This window comes from Entelurus aequoreus, linkage group LG11 (genome assembly GCF_033978785.1).
Source record: "Entelurus aequoreus isolate RoL-2023_Sb linkage group LG11, RoL_Eaeq_v1.1, whole genome shotgun sequence".
NCBI lineage: Eukaryota > Metazoa > Chordata > Actinopteri > Syngnathiformes > Syngnathidae > Entelurus > Entelurus aequoreus.
In genome coordinates this window covers 67,462,482-67,481,095 of record NC_084741.1, presented here as the reverse complement: position 1 = coordinate 67,481,095, position 18,614 = coordinate 67,462,482, and the positions used below count along the sequence as shown (strand labels likewise).

Below are 18,614 nucleotides of genomic sequence, written 5' to 3'. Positions count from 1 at the left end.
ATTCAATGCATCCGCATACTTCCGTTCCAACGATTGACGTCACGCGCATACGTCATCATACATAGACATTTTAAACCGGAAGTTTAGCGGGAAATTTAAAATTGCACTTTATAAGTTAACCCGGCCGTATTGGCATGTGTTGCAATGATAAGATTTCATCATTGATGTATAAACTATCAGACTGCGTGGTCGGTAGTAGTGGCTTTCAGTAGGCCTTTAAATAAAATAACTCGGTCAAAAGATTTCAATGTGTGTATAAGTATTTTTGAACACATTCAACAATACAACACGAAGAATTATAACATTGATCATTTTAGTCACAATTACCATGATATTAAATTTCCATATTGTTGCATCCCTAGAGTGCACCAACATATTAAGCACAATACACATAAATAGGGTTGCGTGATATAGTGACATATATAAGTGACATACATGTGGCCGAAAATAGAGCATTTACTATCGTTATATCAGGATAATTAATGCATGTTGGTGACAACGACCGCGTCCTCAAGGCAATGTTGCATTCTTGTCGCCTCCACAGCAGCAAAGCCACTTCAAAAGTCAACAATCCTCACCTCTGTGGCAGAAAATAAACAAACCCACTATCACTGAAGGACGAGGAACTGCTAAACATGCTACACTACACATCCTAGGAAGACATGCTAACACCGCTAACCCCTAGCAAAAGCTCTTGAATGTAAACAAAGGCGGGCGGATCGATGCAATTATCCACAGCAACGATACCAAGTAGGGTTGTACGGTGTACCAGTATTAGTATAGTATCGCGATACTAATTAATCAAATTCTGTACTATACCGCCTCTAAAAAGTAATGGTCCCCCACCCCACCACCTCCCCCCCTAGTCGTAACGTCATGTCATTGCTGGTTTACGAGCAGAGGAGCATGTTTGACAGCGCACACACACGGAGTACTTACAAGCGGACACAGTGTGTAGACAGAAAAGAAAGAACGGACGCTTTTTGGCGTAAAAACTAACGAGAAAGGTGAAGTTATGACACTGAAACTCCCTCAGGAAGAGGTGCGTTAAGAAATGGCTAGCTAGCTCGCGGCTAACGTCCGTCGGCAGTGTTGTAGCTATTTCTAAATCACTAATCCTCGCCTCCATGGCGACAAATAAAGTAAGTTTCTTACAAGTATCATCCCTGCAGGACGAGGAATAGCTAAACATGCTTTGCTACACACCGTAGCTCACCGGCGTCACAATGTAAACAAACGCCATGCTTGGATCTATACCTATATCCGTCAGTCTACCCCAGGGCAGCTGTGGCTATGAAAGAAGCTTACCACCACCACTTGTGAATGACTGATGGGTTCAGAAAAACATGTAAAGCGACTTTGGGTACTTAGAAAAGCGCTATATAAATCCCAGGTATTATTATTATTATACCTAACATCCACTGTAATGATACCAAGTACAGGAGCGTATTGAGTCGATACTACTATGATTACATCGATATTGTTTAGCATCACAAAATCTGCTTTCGTTTTTTTTAACATTTATATTATGTTTAAAAACTCAGGAAATATGTCCCTGGACACATGAGGACTTTGAATATAACCAATGTATGATCCTGTAACTACTTGGTATCGGATTGATACCCAAATTTGTGGTATCATCCAAAACTAATGTAAAGCATCAAACAACAGAAGAATAAGTGATTATTACATTTTAATAGAAGTGTAGATAGAACATGTTAAAACAGAAAGTAAGCAGATAAAAAAAACAAGTGGATTAATAATCATTTTTTACAGCTTGTCCTTCATAATGTTGACAAAATAATAGAATGATAAATGACACAATATGTTACTGCATATGTCAGCAGCTAAATTAGGAGCCTTTGTTTGAGGCGTCAAAGGTCCGTATCCAGGCGGGAGGTCGAGATCCAAAAGGGGCAGCCAGGGAACCAGAGGGGTACACGGGGAGACGAGACACACAGCTCGCAATCACGGAGGAGGAGAAAACACAGACAGAGAGAGCATAGAGCTAGATACGAGTCGCTTGCTGTACAGGAACAGGTTGCTATGTTCTGGCCCGGAACGCAGGTTTGCATTGGTTTAAGAAGGCGAGGAAGCTCATCAGTGACAGGTGTGTAAAGCAGTGTTTTTCAACCTTTTTTTGAGGCAAGGCACATTTTTTTCATGAAAAAATCCGGAGGCACACCACCAGCAGAAAACGTTCAAAAACTCCACCAGGTCTTCGTGCCTTATTTTGAGTTTGTTGGTGTTTTCCTGTGTGTAGTGCTTTAGTTCTTGTCTTGCGCTGTTATTTTGGTGGCCCTTCCTGTTTTGTTGGTGTTTTCCTGTAGCAGTTTCATGTCTTCTTTTGAGCGCTATTCCCCACACCTGCTTCGTGTTAGCAAGCAAGGCTATTTACGTTGTTGCTATCCTTCTTTGTGTGGACATTGTTGATTGTCATGTCATGTACGGATGTACTTTGTGGGCGCCGTAAGTTTTTGCTGTCGTCCAGCATTCTGTTTCTGTTTACTTTGTAGCCAGTTCAGTTTTACTTTCGTTTTGCATAGCCATTGCCTTTTCCTTTTCCTTTCCCTTTCGTTAATTTTTGGTGTAAGCATTACATACCTTTTTACCTGCACGCTGCCTCCCGCTGTGGTCTGCATATTGGGATCACAACAAACCATCCTCGTCTCATTCGACACATTCCGACTTTTACAAAACAATTAACTACCTGCTGCCACCTACTGACATAGAGTATTACAGGGTTGCCCTGCCGAGTTTTACACAGCACAGACAATAACTAACGACACATTATTTGCAGATTATAATTATTGGTGTTTCGGGCACGTCCGACCGGTAGGAGGCCACGGGGAAGACCCAGGACACGTCGGGAAGACTACCTCTCCCGGCTGGCCTGGGAACGCCTCAGGATCCCCCGGGAGGAGCTGGACGAAGTAGCTGGGGAGAGGGAAGTCTGGGTTTCCCTGCTTAGGCTGCTGCCCCCGCGACCCGACCTCGGATAAGCGGAAGAAGATGGATGGGTTTGCAAAAAATATTTTTGGGACCAATTAGGTGAAGTTGCATAATTTCGCACGGCACACCAGACTTTATTTCACGGCACACTAGTGTGCGGCGGCACAGTGGTTGAAAAACACTGGTGTAGAGTGCCGATTGAGCCGATTGATTGCTGCAGCCGGAGTGGCGTGCATAGGTGCGCTCTTGGAGGCGCGCATTTTGGATGTTTTTTAGTGTGTTGTATGTCGATTGATGTCACGGTTGCCATTAGCTCCGTATTTAGCTGACTTTTATATTGGTTTATTTACCAGTTAGAATTCATTCTTGTCTCTTATATGGATTGTAAATTATTGACAAAAAAAAAAGAAAAAAAGGGCAGTTCCCCTTTAAGGGAGCAGGAGACAATTCAAGACACTAAGTGTAAAATCTACATCAAATTAGATGAAGAACTGTAAGAATCCAAAGTACTTGTTGGCAAAAGGCATGAAGAAACACGTCTTTATTTTATGCAGATGTGCTTTTGGTCCCGATGACAAAAATAATATTTTAAACTAGGGATGTCCGATAATATCGGCTATCGGCCGATAAATGCGTTAAAATGTAATATCGGAAATTATCGGTATCGTTTTTTTTATTATCTGTATCGGGTTTTTTTTTGTTTTGTTTGTTTTTTATTTTATTAAATCAACATAAAAAACACAAGATACACTTACAATTAGTGCACCAACCCAAAGAAAACTCCCTCCCCCCATTTCTTTCTGTTATCAATATTCTGGTTCCTACATTATATATCAATATATATCGATACAGTCTGCAAGGGATACAGTCCGTAAGCACACATGATTGTGCGTGCTGCTGGTCCACTAATAGTACTAACCTTTAACAGTTAATTTTACTCATTTTCATTAATTACTAGTTTCTATGTAACTGTTTTTATATTGTTTTACTTTCTTTTTTATTCAAGAAAATGTTTTTAATTTAGTTATCTTATTTTATTATTATTTTTAAAAAGTACCTTATCTTCACCATACATGGTTGTCCAAATTAGGCATAATAATGTGTTAATTCCACGACTGCATATATCGGTTGATATCGGTATCGGTTGATATCGGTATCGGTAATTAAAAATTAAAGCCATTATCGGACATCCCTAGTTTAAACGCTAAGCCAGACCTGGGCAAAATACGGCCCGCGGGCTACATATTTTTTTTAGGCCTTCAACATCAAAACTGTCGGCGCCATTATCATATGCAGTGCTGTTTTTTAATTACCGTAAGTCTTGAACTAATTGAGTTATTACGGTAATCTTCGTCAGAGCAGCTCATACGAGGAACAAAGCAGAGTGGGCGGGGTTTGTTTTCAGAGCAGCCAGCCCGAAACGCATGTGTCAGAAACAGATGCGGGAGCAAATTCTTACGTGAAAATACATCATATTGTGGTTATTACACTTTGCATTCATATTTTGCTGTTTGTTACATTTTTGTCGTGTTTTTCTTGATTGTAAAAGATACACAACTCTCAAGGAGCTGGTCTGAGAAGTAAAAGGGGAGCGATGTTCATATGTTGTTAATATTCAGTGTTTTATTGTTCGTAGTCTGTATTGTAAATCCCGCTTTCTTTATTTTTAATGTACATTTTGGGTGTCCCGTTCAGCAAAAAAACTGTAAAATTCCATTGCGTTTTTTTTTTCAGGTGGTCTGTCATAACGTTTTTAGAATTCTATCGGACATTGTGACTTTTGGTATCAGTGTTCCTGAAAAAAAAGGGACCCAAACACACATAATGTACAGCAGGTTTTTACAGCTAAATGTGTATATATTAGAGATGTCCGATAATATCGGTCTGCCGATAGTATCGGCCGATAAATGCGTTAAAATGTAATATCGGAAATAATCGGTATCGGTTTTTTATTATCAGTATCGGGTTTTTTTTATTTTATTTTTGAAAAAAAATTAAATCCACATAAAAAACACAAGATACACTTACAATTAGTGCACCAACCCACCCCATTTACACCCATTCACACTCATTCACACAAAAGGGTTGTTTCTTTCTGTTATTAATATTCTGGTTCCTACATTATATATCAATATATATCAATACAGTCTGCAAGGGATACAGTCCGTAAGCACACATGATTGTGCGTGCTGCTGGTCCACTAATAATACTAACCTTTAACAGTTAATTTTACAAATTTTCATTAATTACTAGTTTCTATGTAACTGTTTTTATATTGTTTTACTTTCTTTTTTATTCAAGAAAATGTTTTTAATTTATTTATCTTATTTTATTTGATTCATTTTTTAAAAAAGTACCTTATCTTCACCATACCTGGTTGTCCAAATTAGGCATAATAATGTGTTAATTCCACGACTACATATATCGGTTGATATCGGTATCGGTTGATATCGGTATCGGTTGATATCGGTATCGGTAATTAAAGAGTTGGACAATATCGGCATATCGGATATCGGCAAAAAGCCATTATCGGACATCCCTAGTATATATCATTTATACACACATACCCCTTGGCCCCACCAGACATATTTTTTCTCTCAATGTGGCCCCTGAGTCAAAATATTTGCCCAGTTTGCGCTAAGCTAACCTTTTTTTTTTTTGGTGAACGCAGCCTTAAAGCAGTGTTTTTCAACCACTGGTGTACCGTGAGATACGGTCTGGTGTGCCGTGGGACATTTTCTAATTTCACCTATTTGGGCTAACATTTTTTTTTGCAAACCAGTAATTATAGTCTGCAAATGATGTGTTGTTGTTGAGTGTCGATGCTGTCTAGAGCTCGGCAGAGTAACCGTGTAATACTCTTCCATATCAGTAGGTGGCAATTGCTCTGTAGATGTCAGAAACAGCGGGAGGCGGTGTGCAGGTAAAAAGTGTCTAATGGTTAAACCAAAAATAAACAAAAGGTGAATACCCCTAAGAAAAGGCATTGAAGCTTAGGGAAGGCTATGCAGAACGAAACTAAAACTGAACTGGCTACAAAGTAAACAAAAACAGAATGCTGGACGACAGCAAAGACTTACTGTGGAGCAATGACGGCGTCCACAAAGTACATCCGAACATGAGATGACAATCCCCACAAAGAAGGATAAAAACAACAGAAATATCCTTGATTGCTAAAACAAAGTAGATGCGGGAAATATCGCTCAAAGGAAGACGTGAAACTGCTACAGGAAAACACCAAAAAAAGAGAAAAAGCCACCAAAATAGGAGCGCAAGACAAGAACTAAAACACTACACACAGGAAAACAGCAAAAAAAACAAAATAAGTCAGGGTGTGATGTGACAGGTGGTGACAGTACACTTAGTTTGAGACAAGAGCTATAGTGATGCATGGTTGGTTATGGTTTAAAGTCATATCCAACAATTGCGACAACGACACTTTTTACTGTCAACTGAGTTTAGTTTTTTAATGATTTCTGCTGGTGGTGTGCCTCTGCATTTTTTCAACGCAAAAAATGTGCCTTAATTGTTAAAGATAGTTTTTCTTTTTTTTAGGGCTATCAGGCCCACGCACACATGATGTTTCCTGTCCATGCATCCTGTTAGGCTGGAAGATGCACGACACTCACACCAATATTTAGTTTGCCGTGGCAGCCCGAGTGTTTATATGCGATGGAGTGTTTTTTCCTCACCTTTGTCCTCGTCGCCTCGACATTGTGTTATCCCGCTCGCGTCGGCGCCAAAGGTATTCAGGTTTTTTTCCGAGAAGTTCTATACATGTTGTGATGTGCCGTGCCAACCTGCATTGAGCGGCCTTTCCAGTGACTCAGTTGGAGATACATTGTGTGATTTTATTTGTCTTTTTTTCCCTTTTAGACTGGGATGAAGTCATGGTGGGACAATTGAACCACGCCATCCTCTTAATATGCATCGATAGGGAAGCGAAGGGCGCCGTGGACATCAACTGGATGGTCAAGCCACTCGGTGCGGATGACTGGAAACTGGCGCTGTCGGCCAACGAACGCGGAAAATTCTCCGGCGCCGCCTACCATCCCTCCATGCGCCTGGCTGACCCGAACTTCTATGACACGGGGGATTTCACTCTATTCTTCCAACCCACAATGCACGATGTTGGCCTTTACAAGTGCTTCATTAAGCAGCAGGGGAGGATAGTCAAGACAAAGACAATACTTGTGGCCTTCATGTACGGTAGGAACTTACAACCCAAGGTTGTGGTCATGATTTTGTTTGTTCCCGACATACTTGTGAGTGAATTGTGAGTTATATTTGTATAGCGCTTTTCTCTAGTGACTCAAAGCGCTTTTACATAGTGAAACCCAATATCTAAGTTACATTTAAACCAGTGTGGGTGGCACTGGGAGCAGGTGGGTAAAGCGTCTAGCCCAGGGGTCGGCAACCCAAAATGTTGAAAGAGCCATATTGGACCAAAAATACAAAAACAAATCTGTCTGGAGCCGCAAAAAATTAAAAGCCATATTACATGTGTCATGAGATATAAATGTAATTAAGAGGACTTAAAGGCCTACTGAAAGCCACTACTACCGACCACGCAGTCTGATAGTTTATATATCAATGATGAAATCTTAACATTGCAACACATGCCAATACGGCCGGGTTAACTTATAAAGTGACATTTTAAAATTCCCGGGAAATATCCGGCTGAAACATCGCGGTATGATGACGTATGCGCGTGACGAAGTCCGAGTAACGGAAGTTATGGTACCCCGTAGAATCCTATACAAAAAGCTCTGTTTTCATTTCATAATTCCACAGTATTATGGAAATCTTTTGCAATTTGTTTAATGAACAATGAAGGCTGCAAAGAAGACAGTTGTAGGTGGGATCAGTGTATTAGCAGCGGACTACAGCAACACAACCAGGAGGACTTTGTTGGAGCGCTAGCCGCGCTAGCCGTGCTAGCCGCCGACTTCACCTTGACTTCCTACGTCTCCGGGCCGCCAAACGCATCGGGTGAAGTCCTTCGTCCTTCTGCCGATCGCTGGAACGCAGGTGAGCACGGGTGTTGATGAGCAAATGAGGGCTGGCTGGCGTAGGTGGAGAGCTAATGTTTTTAGCATAGCTCTGTGCAGTCCGGTTGCTAAGTTAGCTTCAATGGCATCCTTAGCACAGCATTGTTAACCTTCGACAGCCTGGAAAGCATTAACCGTGTATTTACATGTCCACGGTTTAATAGTATTGTTGATTTTCTATCTATACTTCGAGTCAGGGGTTTATTTATTTTGTTTCTATATGCAGTTAAAGCAAGATGCTATCACGTTAGCTCGTAGCTAAAGCATTTCGCCGATGTAAAAGGCACTGAATGTCCATTTCGCGTTCTCGACTCTCATTTTCAAGAGGATATAGTATCCGAGGTGGTTTAGAATACAAATCTGTGATCCACAATAGAAAAAGGAGAGAGTGTGGAATCCAATGAGCCAGCTTGTACCTAAGTTACGGTCAGAGCGAAAAAAGATACGTCCATCGCTGCCTCTCAAGTCCTTCACTGTAACGTTCCTCATCTACGAATCTTTCATCCTCGCTCAAATTAATGGGGTAATCATCACTTTCTCAGTCCGAATCTCTCTCGCTCCATTGTAAACAACGGGGAATTGTGAGGAATACTAGCTCCTGTGACGTCACGCTACTTCCGCTACAGGCAAGGCTTTTTTTTTATCAGCGAGCAAAAGTTGCGAACTTTATTGTCGATTTTCTCTACTAAATCCTTTCAGCAAAAATATGGCAATATCGCGAAATGATCAAGTATGACACATACAATGGATCTGCTATTCCCGTTTAAATAAAAAAATAATAATTTCAGTAGGCCTTTAAAGGAAACTAAATGACCTCAAATATACCTACAAATGAGGCATAATGATGCAATATGTACATATCGCTAGCCTAAATAGCATGTTAGCATCGATTAGCTTGCAGTCATGCAGTGAGCAAATATGTCTGATTAGCACTCCACACAAGTCAATAACATCAACAAAACTCACCTTTGTGCATTCACGCACAACGTTAAAAGTGTGGTGGACAAAAATGAGACAGAAAAAGAAGTGGCACAAAGCACGTCCTAGAAAGTCGGAGAAAGTTATACATGTAAACAAACTATACGGTGAGTTCAAGGACCGCCAAAATAAGTAGGACAAAAGGGCGCTCGCCAAATACTCGAATCAGTGAAGCATGTTTAATTTAAACAGTGTGATTTATAACAATTAGGGAGGTTTGTGTCATGTTTGTCATCCTACAGAAACCATACTAAAACAAAAAAATTGATTTTTTTTCCCCCTCATCTTTTTCCATTCTTCATACATTTTTGAAAAATCTCCAGAGAGCCACTAGGGCGGCGCTAAAGAGCCGCGGGTTGCCGACACCCGGTCTAGCCCAAGGACACAACGGCAGTGACTAGGATGGCGGAAGCGGGGATCGAACCTGGAACCCTCAAGTTGCTAGCACGGCCACTCTACCAACCGAGCTATACTGCCCCTACTTGACAAAGTTAATCTAAGGAACACGACTTGTTTCTACTATGCAAATTAACATACCTGAAAAGAAACTAGAAGAAGCAGAGCTTATTGAATCATACTACTTCCCAAAAACTAAACAATTACTATAGTCCAGTGGTGTCAAAGTCAAGGCCCGCGGGCCAGATGCAGCCCGCAAATGAATTATCTATGGCCCCCACAAGTACATATACATACATACACTACCGTTCAAAAGTTTGGGGCCACCCAAACAATTTTGTGGAATAGCCTTCATTTATAAGAACAAGATCAGACTGTCGAGTTTCAGGTGAAAGTTCTCCTTTTCTGGCCATTTTGAGCGTTTAATTGACCCCACAAATGTGATGCTCCAGAAACTCAATCTGCTCAAAGGAAGGTCAGTTTTGTAGCTTCTGTGACGAGCTAAACTGTTTTCAGATGTGTGAACATGATTGCACAAGGGTTTTCTAATCATCAATTAGCCTTCTGAGCCAATGAGCAAACACATTGTACCATTAGAACACTGGAGTGATAGTTGCTGGAAATGGGCCTCTATACACCTATGTAGATATTGCACCAAAAACCAGACATTTGCAGCTAGAATAGTCATTTACCACATTAGCAATGTATAGAGTGTATTTCTTTAAAGTTAAGACTAGTTTAAAGTTATCTTCATTGAAAAGTACAGTGCTTTTCCTTCAAAAATAAGGACATTTCAATGTGACCCCAAACTTTTGAACGGTAGTGTACATACCAGTGGCGTGCGGTGAGGTTAATGTCTGGTGAGGCACTGCATCATCACAGTCAGATTTACAAACATATGAACCCTAAATAGTATCTTATTCACCATGTGATTGGCAGCAGTTAACGGGTTATGTTTAAAAGCTCATACCAGCATTCTTCTCTGCTTGGCACTCAGCATCAAGGGTTGGAATTGGGGGTTAAATCACCAAAAATTATTCCCGGGCGCGGCGCCGCTGCTGCCCCACTGCTCCCCTCACCTCCCAGGGGGTGAACAAGGGGATGGGTCAAATGCAGAGGACAAATTTCACCACACCTAGTGTGTGTGTGACAATCATTGGTACTTTAACTTAACTTTAACTTTACACATACAAACTGTAGCACACAAAAAAGCACATTTAATAAAAAAAACGTTATTATGGTCTTACCTTTACTTATAAGTGCGGGAACAGTGGTGTTCGTGTTGGAGGAGTTGTGAATGAATGAAATATGACATCCGTGCTGCAGTCTGCAGGTGTACCTAATGTTGTGTCCCAGCGGTCGTTCGCGGCTTCTCCAGCGCGAGCATTGTTGTTTTTGCACTTTTTGGCTTCTTGTTAAGTGACTTTTTTTGGGTGGATTCGGTCTTGCACGTGGAGGGTTTGGGTGTGGGCTTTGGTTGGTGTGGCCGCGGCGCTCCCGTCGGGCGGTGCATTCTGCGGCGGAGGTGCTTGGCACCAGGAGGCGGGGTTATGAGACGAGCCTCTCACAGTGTGTCTTCGCAGCAGAGTTTTATGAATGCTCAGCACTAAAAATACGTTACACACATACAGTTGTTGACAAAATACACTGGACATTATATACCTCAGCTAACTCAACTATGGAAATGTATAATATAATTCATATAGCAATACGGTCTCACTGCACAGCAGGCCAGCAGTTAGCCGAGTCATTGCGCACAATCCATGGTGAGGCACAACGCAGTGACGTGCCTCAACTGGCTGCTGATCACCGCACCGTCTCTTCTCAGTATTTGAACGGCAAATGAGAAAATAAAAATAAAAATAATCTAAAACTGGTGAAGTTAAATGGAAAATAGCTTTAGTATAATCACTGGATACACATAACAATTTAATTATTATTTTTTTCTTTTTACTTTTTTTTTTCTCTAGTGACTGCACGCCACTGATACATACACTCATGCACATAATCACGTTTCATCCAACTTATATTAACGTTGTTGCCCTATGGGAAACTGGGTAACACATGGCACACTGACAAAGCTTAACCTATTGTTACTATAACAATCTACAAGGTTAATATAGGTTGCTTCTTTTTGTTCCCCTCCATTTTTCGGTATTAATTTTTTATCTCTAGTTATCATTACGTATATGTATTGTTGCATTTGAACAACTGTGTTGTTGATAATAGAGGTAAATTATTGGTATTGTTCATTATCAACAGCGCTATTTCTGTTGGTATTTGTATTGCTCCATTTGTAGTGTAAAAATGCTCATTGTCATTTCTGTATTATTATTTATTTCGCTAACTGCTTCTTTGCTATCACTTTTACCATCATATTTGTACATATCGTATGTGCTGAGGTTGCTCTATTGTTGTTGTTGTTGTTTTTGTCTCTCTATCTAATCCCCCTCTTGTCCCCACAATTCCCCCCTCTGTCTTCCTTTTTTTCTCTTTCTATCCCCTCCTGCTCCGGCCCGGCTGCACCAAATGATAATATAAATACATTTAATAAAGTCAAATACAAATAAGGCAACAAGAGAAGTATCCTACACTTCTCTTTTGTAAAGTAAATCTGAACAGCCGATATAGGCATCTACATCTACTATATGATTTGCCTGAGAAGCTGGACAGGACAAAAAAAAAAAAAAATCTATGGCCCCCGGGATGATATTTGATTAGTATTAGTATTAAAAATGGGGTCCCACAGTAAATTTTTGGGGTCCCACTTTTTTGTAACCGTTTTGAGAACAAATGATAAATGTGTGCATTATCCTGTTATATCTCACATTCTATATTGTTTTGGAAAAAGGTTGTCATAAACGTTTCTTAATTAATTTTAAAAAATTATACAAAAGAAAACACATTTTTATGCATGTAAATGTATTCAGTTATAAACATTCATTCACTTTATTATTTCCTTCAAGGATCTAAACTTTACCGAATCGGTTCTCAATTCAACACAATTTTCGTTTCAAACCGATTCTCCCATTTTTTAAATTTGGTATACGGATTACAACAAAACTTTTTTAACACAGGTTCTAGGTTACAATTTTCCAAAAATGTTCTAGCTTGATGCTAATATACATTTGCTTTGCTATTGGCTTGCTACTGATTAGCATTAGCAATAGGTTGTACTCGCCTGAGGTCACGTCCGGCTCATTAACTATGCTAAGTTGTCATAGCGTTCTGGCTGGCCGGCACTTTGTCTTTCTCGAAGAAAAATGCTTAATGCTTGTGTTGTTTTAGACCAGGGGTCACCAACCTTTTTGAAACCAAGAGCTACTTCTTGGGTACTGATTAATGCGAAGGGCTACCAGTTTGATACACGCTTAAATAAATTGCCAGAAATAGCCAATTTCCTCAATTTACCTTTAATTCTATGTTATTATTAATAAGTAATGATATTTACACTTAATTGAACGGTTTAAAAGAGGAGAAAACACGAAAAAAATGACAATTAAATTTTGAAACATAGTTTATCTTCAATTTCGACTCTTTAAAATTCAAAATTCAACCGGAAAAAAAGAAGAGAAAAACTAGCTAATTCGAATCTTTTTGAAAAAATAAAAAAAATAATTTATGGAACATCATTAGTAATTTTTCCTGATTAAGATTCATTTTAGAATTTTGATGACATGTTTTAAATAGGTTAAAATCCAATCTGCACTTTGTTAGAATATATAACAAATTGGACCAAGCTATATTTCTAACAAAGACCAATCATTATTTCTTCTAGATTTTCCAGAACAAAAATATAAACAAAAAATTCAAAAGACTTTGAAATAAGATTTAAATTTGATTTTACAGATTTTCTAGATTTGCCAGAATATTTTTTTTTAATTTTAATCATAATAAGTTTGAAGAAATATTTCACAAATATTCTTCGTCGAAAAAACAGAAGCTAAAATGAAGAATTAAATTAAAATGTATTTATTATTCTTTACAATAAAAATTTTTTTTTTACTTGAACATTGATTTAAATTGTCAGGAAAGAAGAGGAAGGAATTTAAAAGGTAAAAAGGTATATGTGTTTAAAAATCCTAAAATCATTTTTAAGGTTGTATTTTTTCTCTAAAATTATCTTTCTGAAAGATAAAAATAAGGACATTTCAATGTGACCCCAAACTTTTGAACGGTAGTGTAGCTTTAAACACCTAGAGCAGTGGTGTCAAAGTCAAGGCCTGCGGGCCAGATCCGGCCCAATAATGAATTATCTATGGTCCCAGGGACCCCATCAAGTCATAAAAATGGGGTCCCACAGTAAATTTCTGGGGTCCCAACTATTTTGTAACTGTTTTGAAAACAAATGATAAATGTATGCATTATCCTGTTATTATCTCACATTCTATATTGTGTTTTGGAAAAAGGTTGTCATAAACGGTACTTAATTCATTCAAGAAAATAATACAAAATAAAACAAATTTCTATGCATATGTAAATGTATTCAGCTATAAATATTAATTCCTTTTTTTCTTCCCTTCGTGGATCTAAACTTTACCGCTACCGGTAGTTTTTTCTATATTTTTATTGTAATATTTTCAGAATGTGTTTGTTCTATTTTTGGCCAAAGTAAGACAAAGAAAACAATCTGAAGTTGTCTTTATTTTTTTTTCGTTTTAATGCCATAATTTTAATAGTCCGGCCCGCGTGTGCACACATTTTCCTCCATGCGGCCCCTGAGCTAAAATGAGTTTGACACCCCTGACCTAGAGGTTTGGGTATTCTTCAACACAATTACTGTAATTTGTAATAGATGTACACTTTTGTTTTCAGAACTAAAATGTAAACTCATTGCTATTAATATTCTTTATCTGTAAGAGTAAGGGGGGGTAAAGTTGGCGATGCAGTTTGACCCGTCCAGCTTTAATTTCTTTATTTTTCCCTCAGTCACCACCACACCGCGCATCCCCATCCCTCAGCAGAGCACCCTGAGTCTGATTGCCAAGCTCACCCCTGAGACTGCCGCCGACCAGGTCACCTGGATATCTCCGGATGGTCGTTCCTTAAAAACGGAGCGGAAGCCCACCGGTGGAATAGTGGCCAAACTTCCCCAAGTGTCATACAGCGACGTCGGGCGCTACACCTGTCGCTGTGTGGTGCATCCTGACGCCGTCTTCGATTTCACTGTGACCATCACCGTTGATGGTGAGATTCTTGGAGAAGAAGCTTGACAAAAGTGCTTACGATGTAGCGTGCCAGTAAGCATATTGGCAGCATTATTTATTTAAGCTGCTGCCCGCCACCGTGTTTATTTTATGGAGCAATTTCAAGATTCCAAACTCAAACTGCCTTGAAAATCTGCCAGCCCAGTGGGTATTACAGTAGCTCTACTCTTTGTATTATTTACTGTTTTGCCTTTTTTTCTTTCTTTCTTCCTCTCCGCAGCTCGCAGCGTGGCCTCATTCACCAACGTAGTGCACGGTGAGTGACTCTGCAACGCTACAGGAAGTGCAGTGTCAGCACTTTCGCTAATCAGTCCAGCCACAGAACCAGTGACTCTCTGCACATAATAACATAATCCCTTATGTGTTGTTGTCCAAAACTGTTTCACCGCCATCTATTCTACTTGTTCTGCCTGCCATTTTCCCTTTCGTCTTTAACACCCGTCTTGCTTCGTCCGGAACCCCGAAGACAGGGCTTTTCAACTGGTGGCGACACCATACCATACCAGTTTGTTTCACGCATTAATAACACAAGATGTGGATTGTTACGATCATGATTTGATTCTCAAAGATGTTTGGTGATGTAATCTTTGATATTTCTATCTGAATAAATGCTTCTGATATCCTAACACTACATTTAAATCGCTACATGACAATGTCTAAACCTTCTCTATTTACAAAACCAGTAAAGTTGGCACGTTGTGTAATTCGTAAATAAAAACAGAATACAATTATTTGTAGGGATGTCCGATAATGGCTTTTTGCCGATATCCGATATTCCGATATTGTCCAACTCTTTAATTACCGATACCGATATCAACCGATACCGATATCAACCGATATATGCAGTCGTGGAATTAACACATTATTATGCCTAATTTGGACAAGATAAGGTACTTTTTAAAAAAATTAGTAAAACAAGATAAATAAATTAAAAACATTTTCTTGAATAAAAAAGAAAGTACAACAATATAAAAACAGTTACATAGAAACTAGTAATGAATGAAAATGAGTAAAATTAACTGTTAAAGGTTAGTACTATTAGTGGACCAGCAGCACGCACAATCATGTGTGCTTACGGACTGTATCCCTTGCAGACTGTATTGATATATATTGATATATAATGTAGGAACCAGAATATTAATAACAGAAAGAAACAACCCTTTTGTGTGAATGAGTGTAAATGGGGGAGAGAGGTTTTTTGGGTTGGTACACTAATTGTAAGTGTATCTTGTGTTTTTTATGTTGATTTAATTAAAACATTTTTTTAAAAAAATAAAAAATAAAAAACGATACCGATAATAAAAAAAACGATACCGATAATTTCCGATATTACATTTTAACGCATATATCGACATCTCTAATATATTTGCAAATCCTTTTCAACTTATATTCAATTGAATAGACTGCAAATACAAGATATTTAATGTTCGAACTGAGAAACTTAATTGTTTTTGGCAAATAATCATTAACTTAGAATTAAAGGCCTACTGAAATGAATTTTTTTTATTCAAACGGCGATAGCAGATCCATTCTATGTGTCATACTTGATCATTTCGCGATATTGCCATATTTTTGCTGGAAGGATTTAGTATAGAACAACGGCGATAAAGTTCGCAACTTTTGGTCTCTGATAAAAAAAAAGCCTTGCCCCTACCGGAAGTAGCGTGACGTAGTCAGTTGTTCGCCTCCTCATATTTTCCTATTGTTTTCAACGCAGCTAGAGCGATTCGGACCAAGAAAGCGACGATTACTCCATTATTTGAGCGAGGATGAAAGATTCGTGGATGAGGAACGTTAGAGTGACGGACTAGAATGCCGTGCAAGACATATCTTTTTTCGCTCTTGGCTCATTGGATTCCACACTCTCTCCTATTTTTTTTGTGGATCACGGATTTGTATTTTAAACCACCTCGGATACTATATCCTCTTGAAAATGAGAGTCGAGAACGCGAAATGGACATTCACAGTGACTTTTATCTCCACGACAATACATCGGCGAAACACTTTAGCTACTGAGCTAACGTGATAGCATCTGTCTCAAATGCAGATAGAAACAAAATAAATAAATCCCTGACTGGAAGGATAGACAGAAGATCAACAATACTATTAAACCATGTACATGTAACTACACGGTTAATGCTTTCCAGCCTGGCGAAGCTTAACAATGCTGTTGCTAACGACGCCATTGAAGCTAACTTAGCAACCGGACCTCACAGAGCTATGATAAAAACATTAGCACTCCACTTACGCCAGCCAGCCCTCATCTGCTCATCAACACCCGTGCTCACCTGCGTTCCAGCGATCGACGGCACGACGAAGGACTTCACCCGATCACAGATGCGGTTGGCGGCTAGCGTCGGCTAGCGCGTCTGCTATCCAAGTAAGTCCTCCTTGTTGTGTTGCTACAGCCAGCCGCTAATACACCGATCCCACCTACAACTTTCTTCTTTGCAGTCTCCATTGTTCATTAAACAAATTACAAAAGATTCACCAACACAGATGTCCAGAATACTGTGGAATTATGAAATGAAAACAGAGCTATTTTGTATTGGCTTCAATGGGCTACCGATACTTCTGTTTCACTGGCTACGTCACGCGCATACGTCATCATCCAAAGCGCGTTTTCAACCGGAAGTTTAGCGGGAAATTTTAAATTTCACTTTATAAGTTAACCCGGCCGTATTGGCATGTGTTGCAATGTTAAGATTTCATCATTGATATATAAACTATCAGACTGCGTGGTCGGTAGTAAGTGGCTTTCAGTAGGCCTTTAAATGGCAGCAACACATTGCAAAAAAGTTGGCACAGGGGCATTTTTACCACTGTGTTACATGGCCTTTCCTTTTAACAACACTCACTAAAAGTTTGGGAACTGAGGAGAGCAATTTTTGAAGCTTTTCAGGTGGAATTCTTTCCCATTCTTGCTTGATGTACAGCTTAAGTTGTTTAACAGTCTGGGGCCTCTGTTGTGGTATTTTAGGCTTTATGTTGTGCCACACATTTTCAATGGGAGACAGGTCTGGACTACAGGCAGGCCAGTCTAGTACCCGCACTCTTTTACTATGAAGCCACGTTGATGTAACACGTGGCTTGGCATTGTCTTGCTGAAATAAGCAGGGGCGTCCATGATAACGTTGCTTGGATGGCAACACTTGTTGCTCCAAAACGTGTATGTACCCCTCAGCATTAATGGTGCCTTCACAGATGTGTAAGTTACCCATGCTTTGGGCACTAATACACCCCCATACCATCACAGATGCTGGCTTTTCAACTTTGCGCTTATAACAATCCGGATGGTTCTTTTCCTCTTTGGTCCGGAGGACACGACGTCCACAGTTTCCAAAATTTGAAATGTGGACTCGTCGGACCACAGAACACTTTTCCACTTTGCATCAGTCCATCTTAGATGAACTCGGGCCCAGCGAAGTCGGCGGCGTTTCAGGGTGTTGTTGATAAATGGCTTTGGCTTTGCATAGTAGAGTTTTAACTTGCACTTACAGATGTAGCGACAAACTGTAGTTACTGACAGTGGTTTTCTGAAGTGTTCCTGAGCCCATGTGATGATATCCTTTACACACTGATGTCGCTTTTTGATGCAGTACCGCCTGAGGGATCGAAGGTCCGTAATGCACTATTCTCTTTTTTCATGTACTTCTTCTCCTGCCATAAAAAATCCAAGGAAAAATAGAGTAAACAGTGCAACGCTTGCGGAATTGAGGCGTCATGTGACACGTTTACCTGCCTTCACCTTCACAGGCCCCTCGATCTTCACCGCCACTCAGGCCAAGATGCCCTTCCACCTGACCTGTCCCGGCGTCCAAGGGGACTACATCCTCCTATACTGGCTACCACCAAATTCCACCCTGAGCAAGCTGGTGTACCAGTACGATCGCTGGAGGGATACCACTCTGACCACGGCGCAAAGCCAGGAGCTGCAACTGTCCCGCTCGCCCTACAACGCGGAGTCTGGGATCTTCTCCTTCATCCTCAAGCCTGGCCTCGAGGATGTCGGAGTCTATATCTGCGACGT

The 18,614-nt window shown here is 39.9% G+C and overlaps 1 protein-coding gene across 1 annotated transcript in view; it reads left to right on the top strand.

The window, feature by feature from the left end:
• Positions 1 to 6,529: 6,529 nt before the first annotated feature.
• Positions 6,530 to 18,614, top strand: part of LOC133659665 (uncharacterized) — a 124,327-nt gene continuing 112,242 nt past the window's right edge. Inside the window, exons 1-5 of the mRNA XM_062062248.1 lie at positions 6,530 to 6,697; positions 6,829 to 7,161; positions 14,307 to 14,564; positions 14,805 to 14,840; positions 18,341 to 18,614. The exon at positions 18,341 to 18,614 is cut by the window's right edge and continues 53 nt beyond it. Coding sequence (XP_061918232.1) covers positions 6,625 to 6,697; positions 6,829 to 7,161; positions 14,307 to 14,564; positions 14,805 to 14,840; positions 18,341 to 18,614 — 974 coding nt within the window. The 5' untranslated portion in view covers positions 6,530 to 6,624. The remainder of the gene's footprint in view (positions 6,698 to 6,828; positions 7,162 to 14,306; positions 14,565 to 14,804; positions 14,841 to 18,340) is intronic.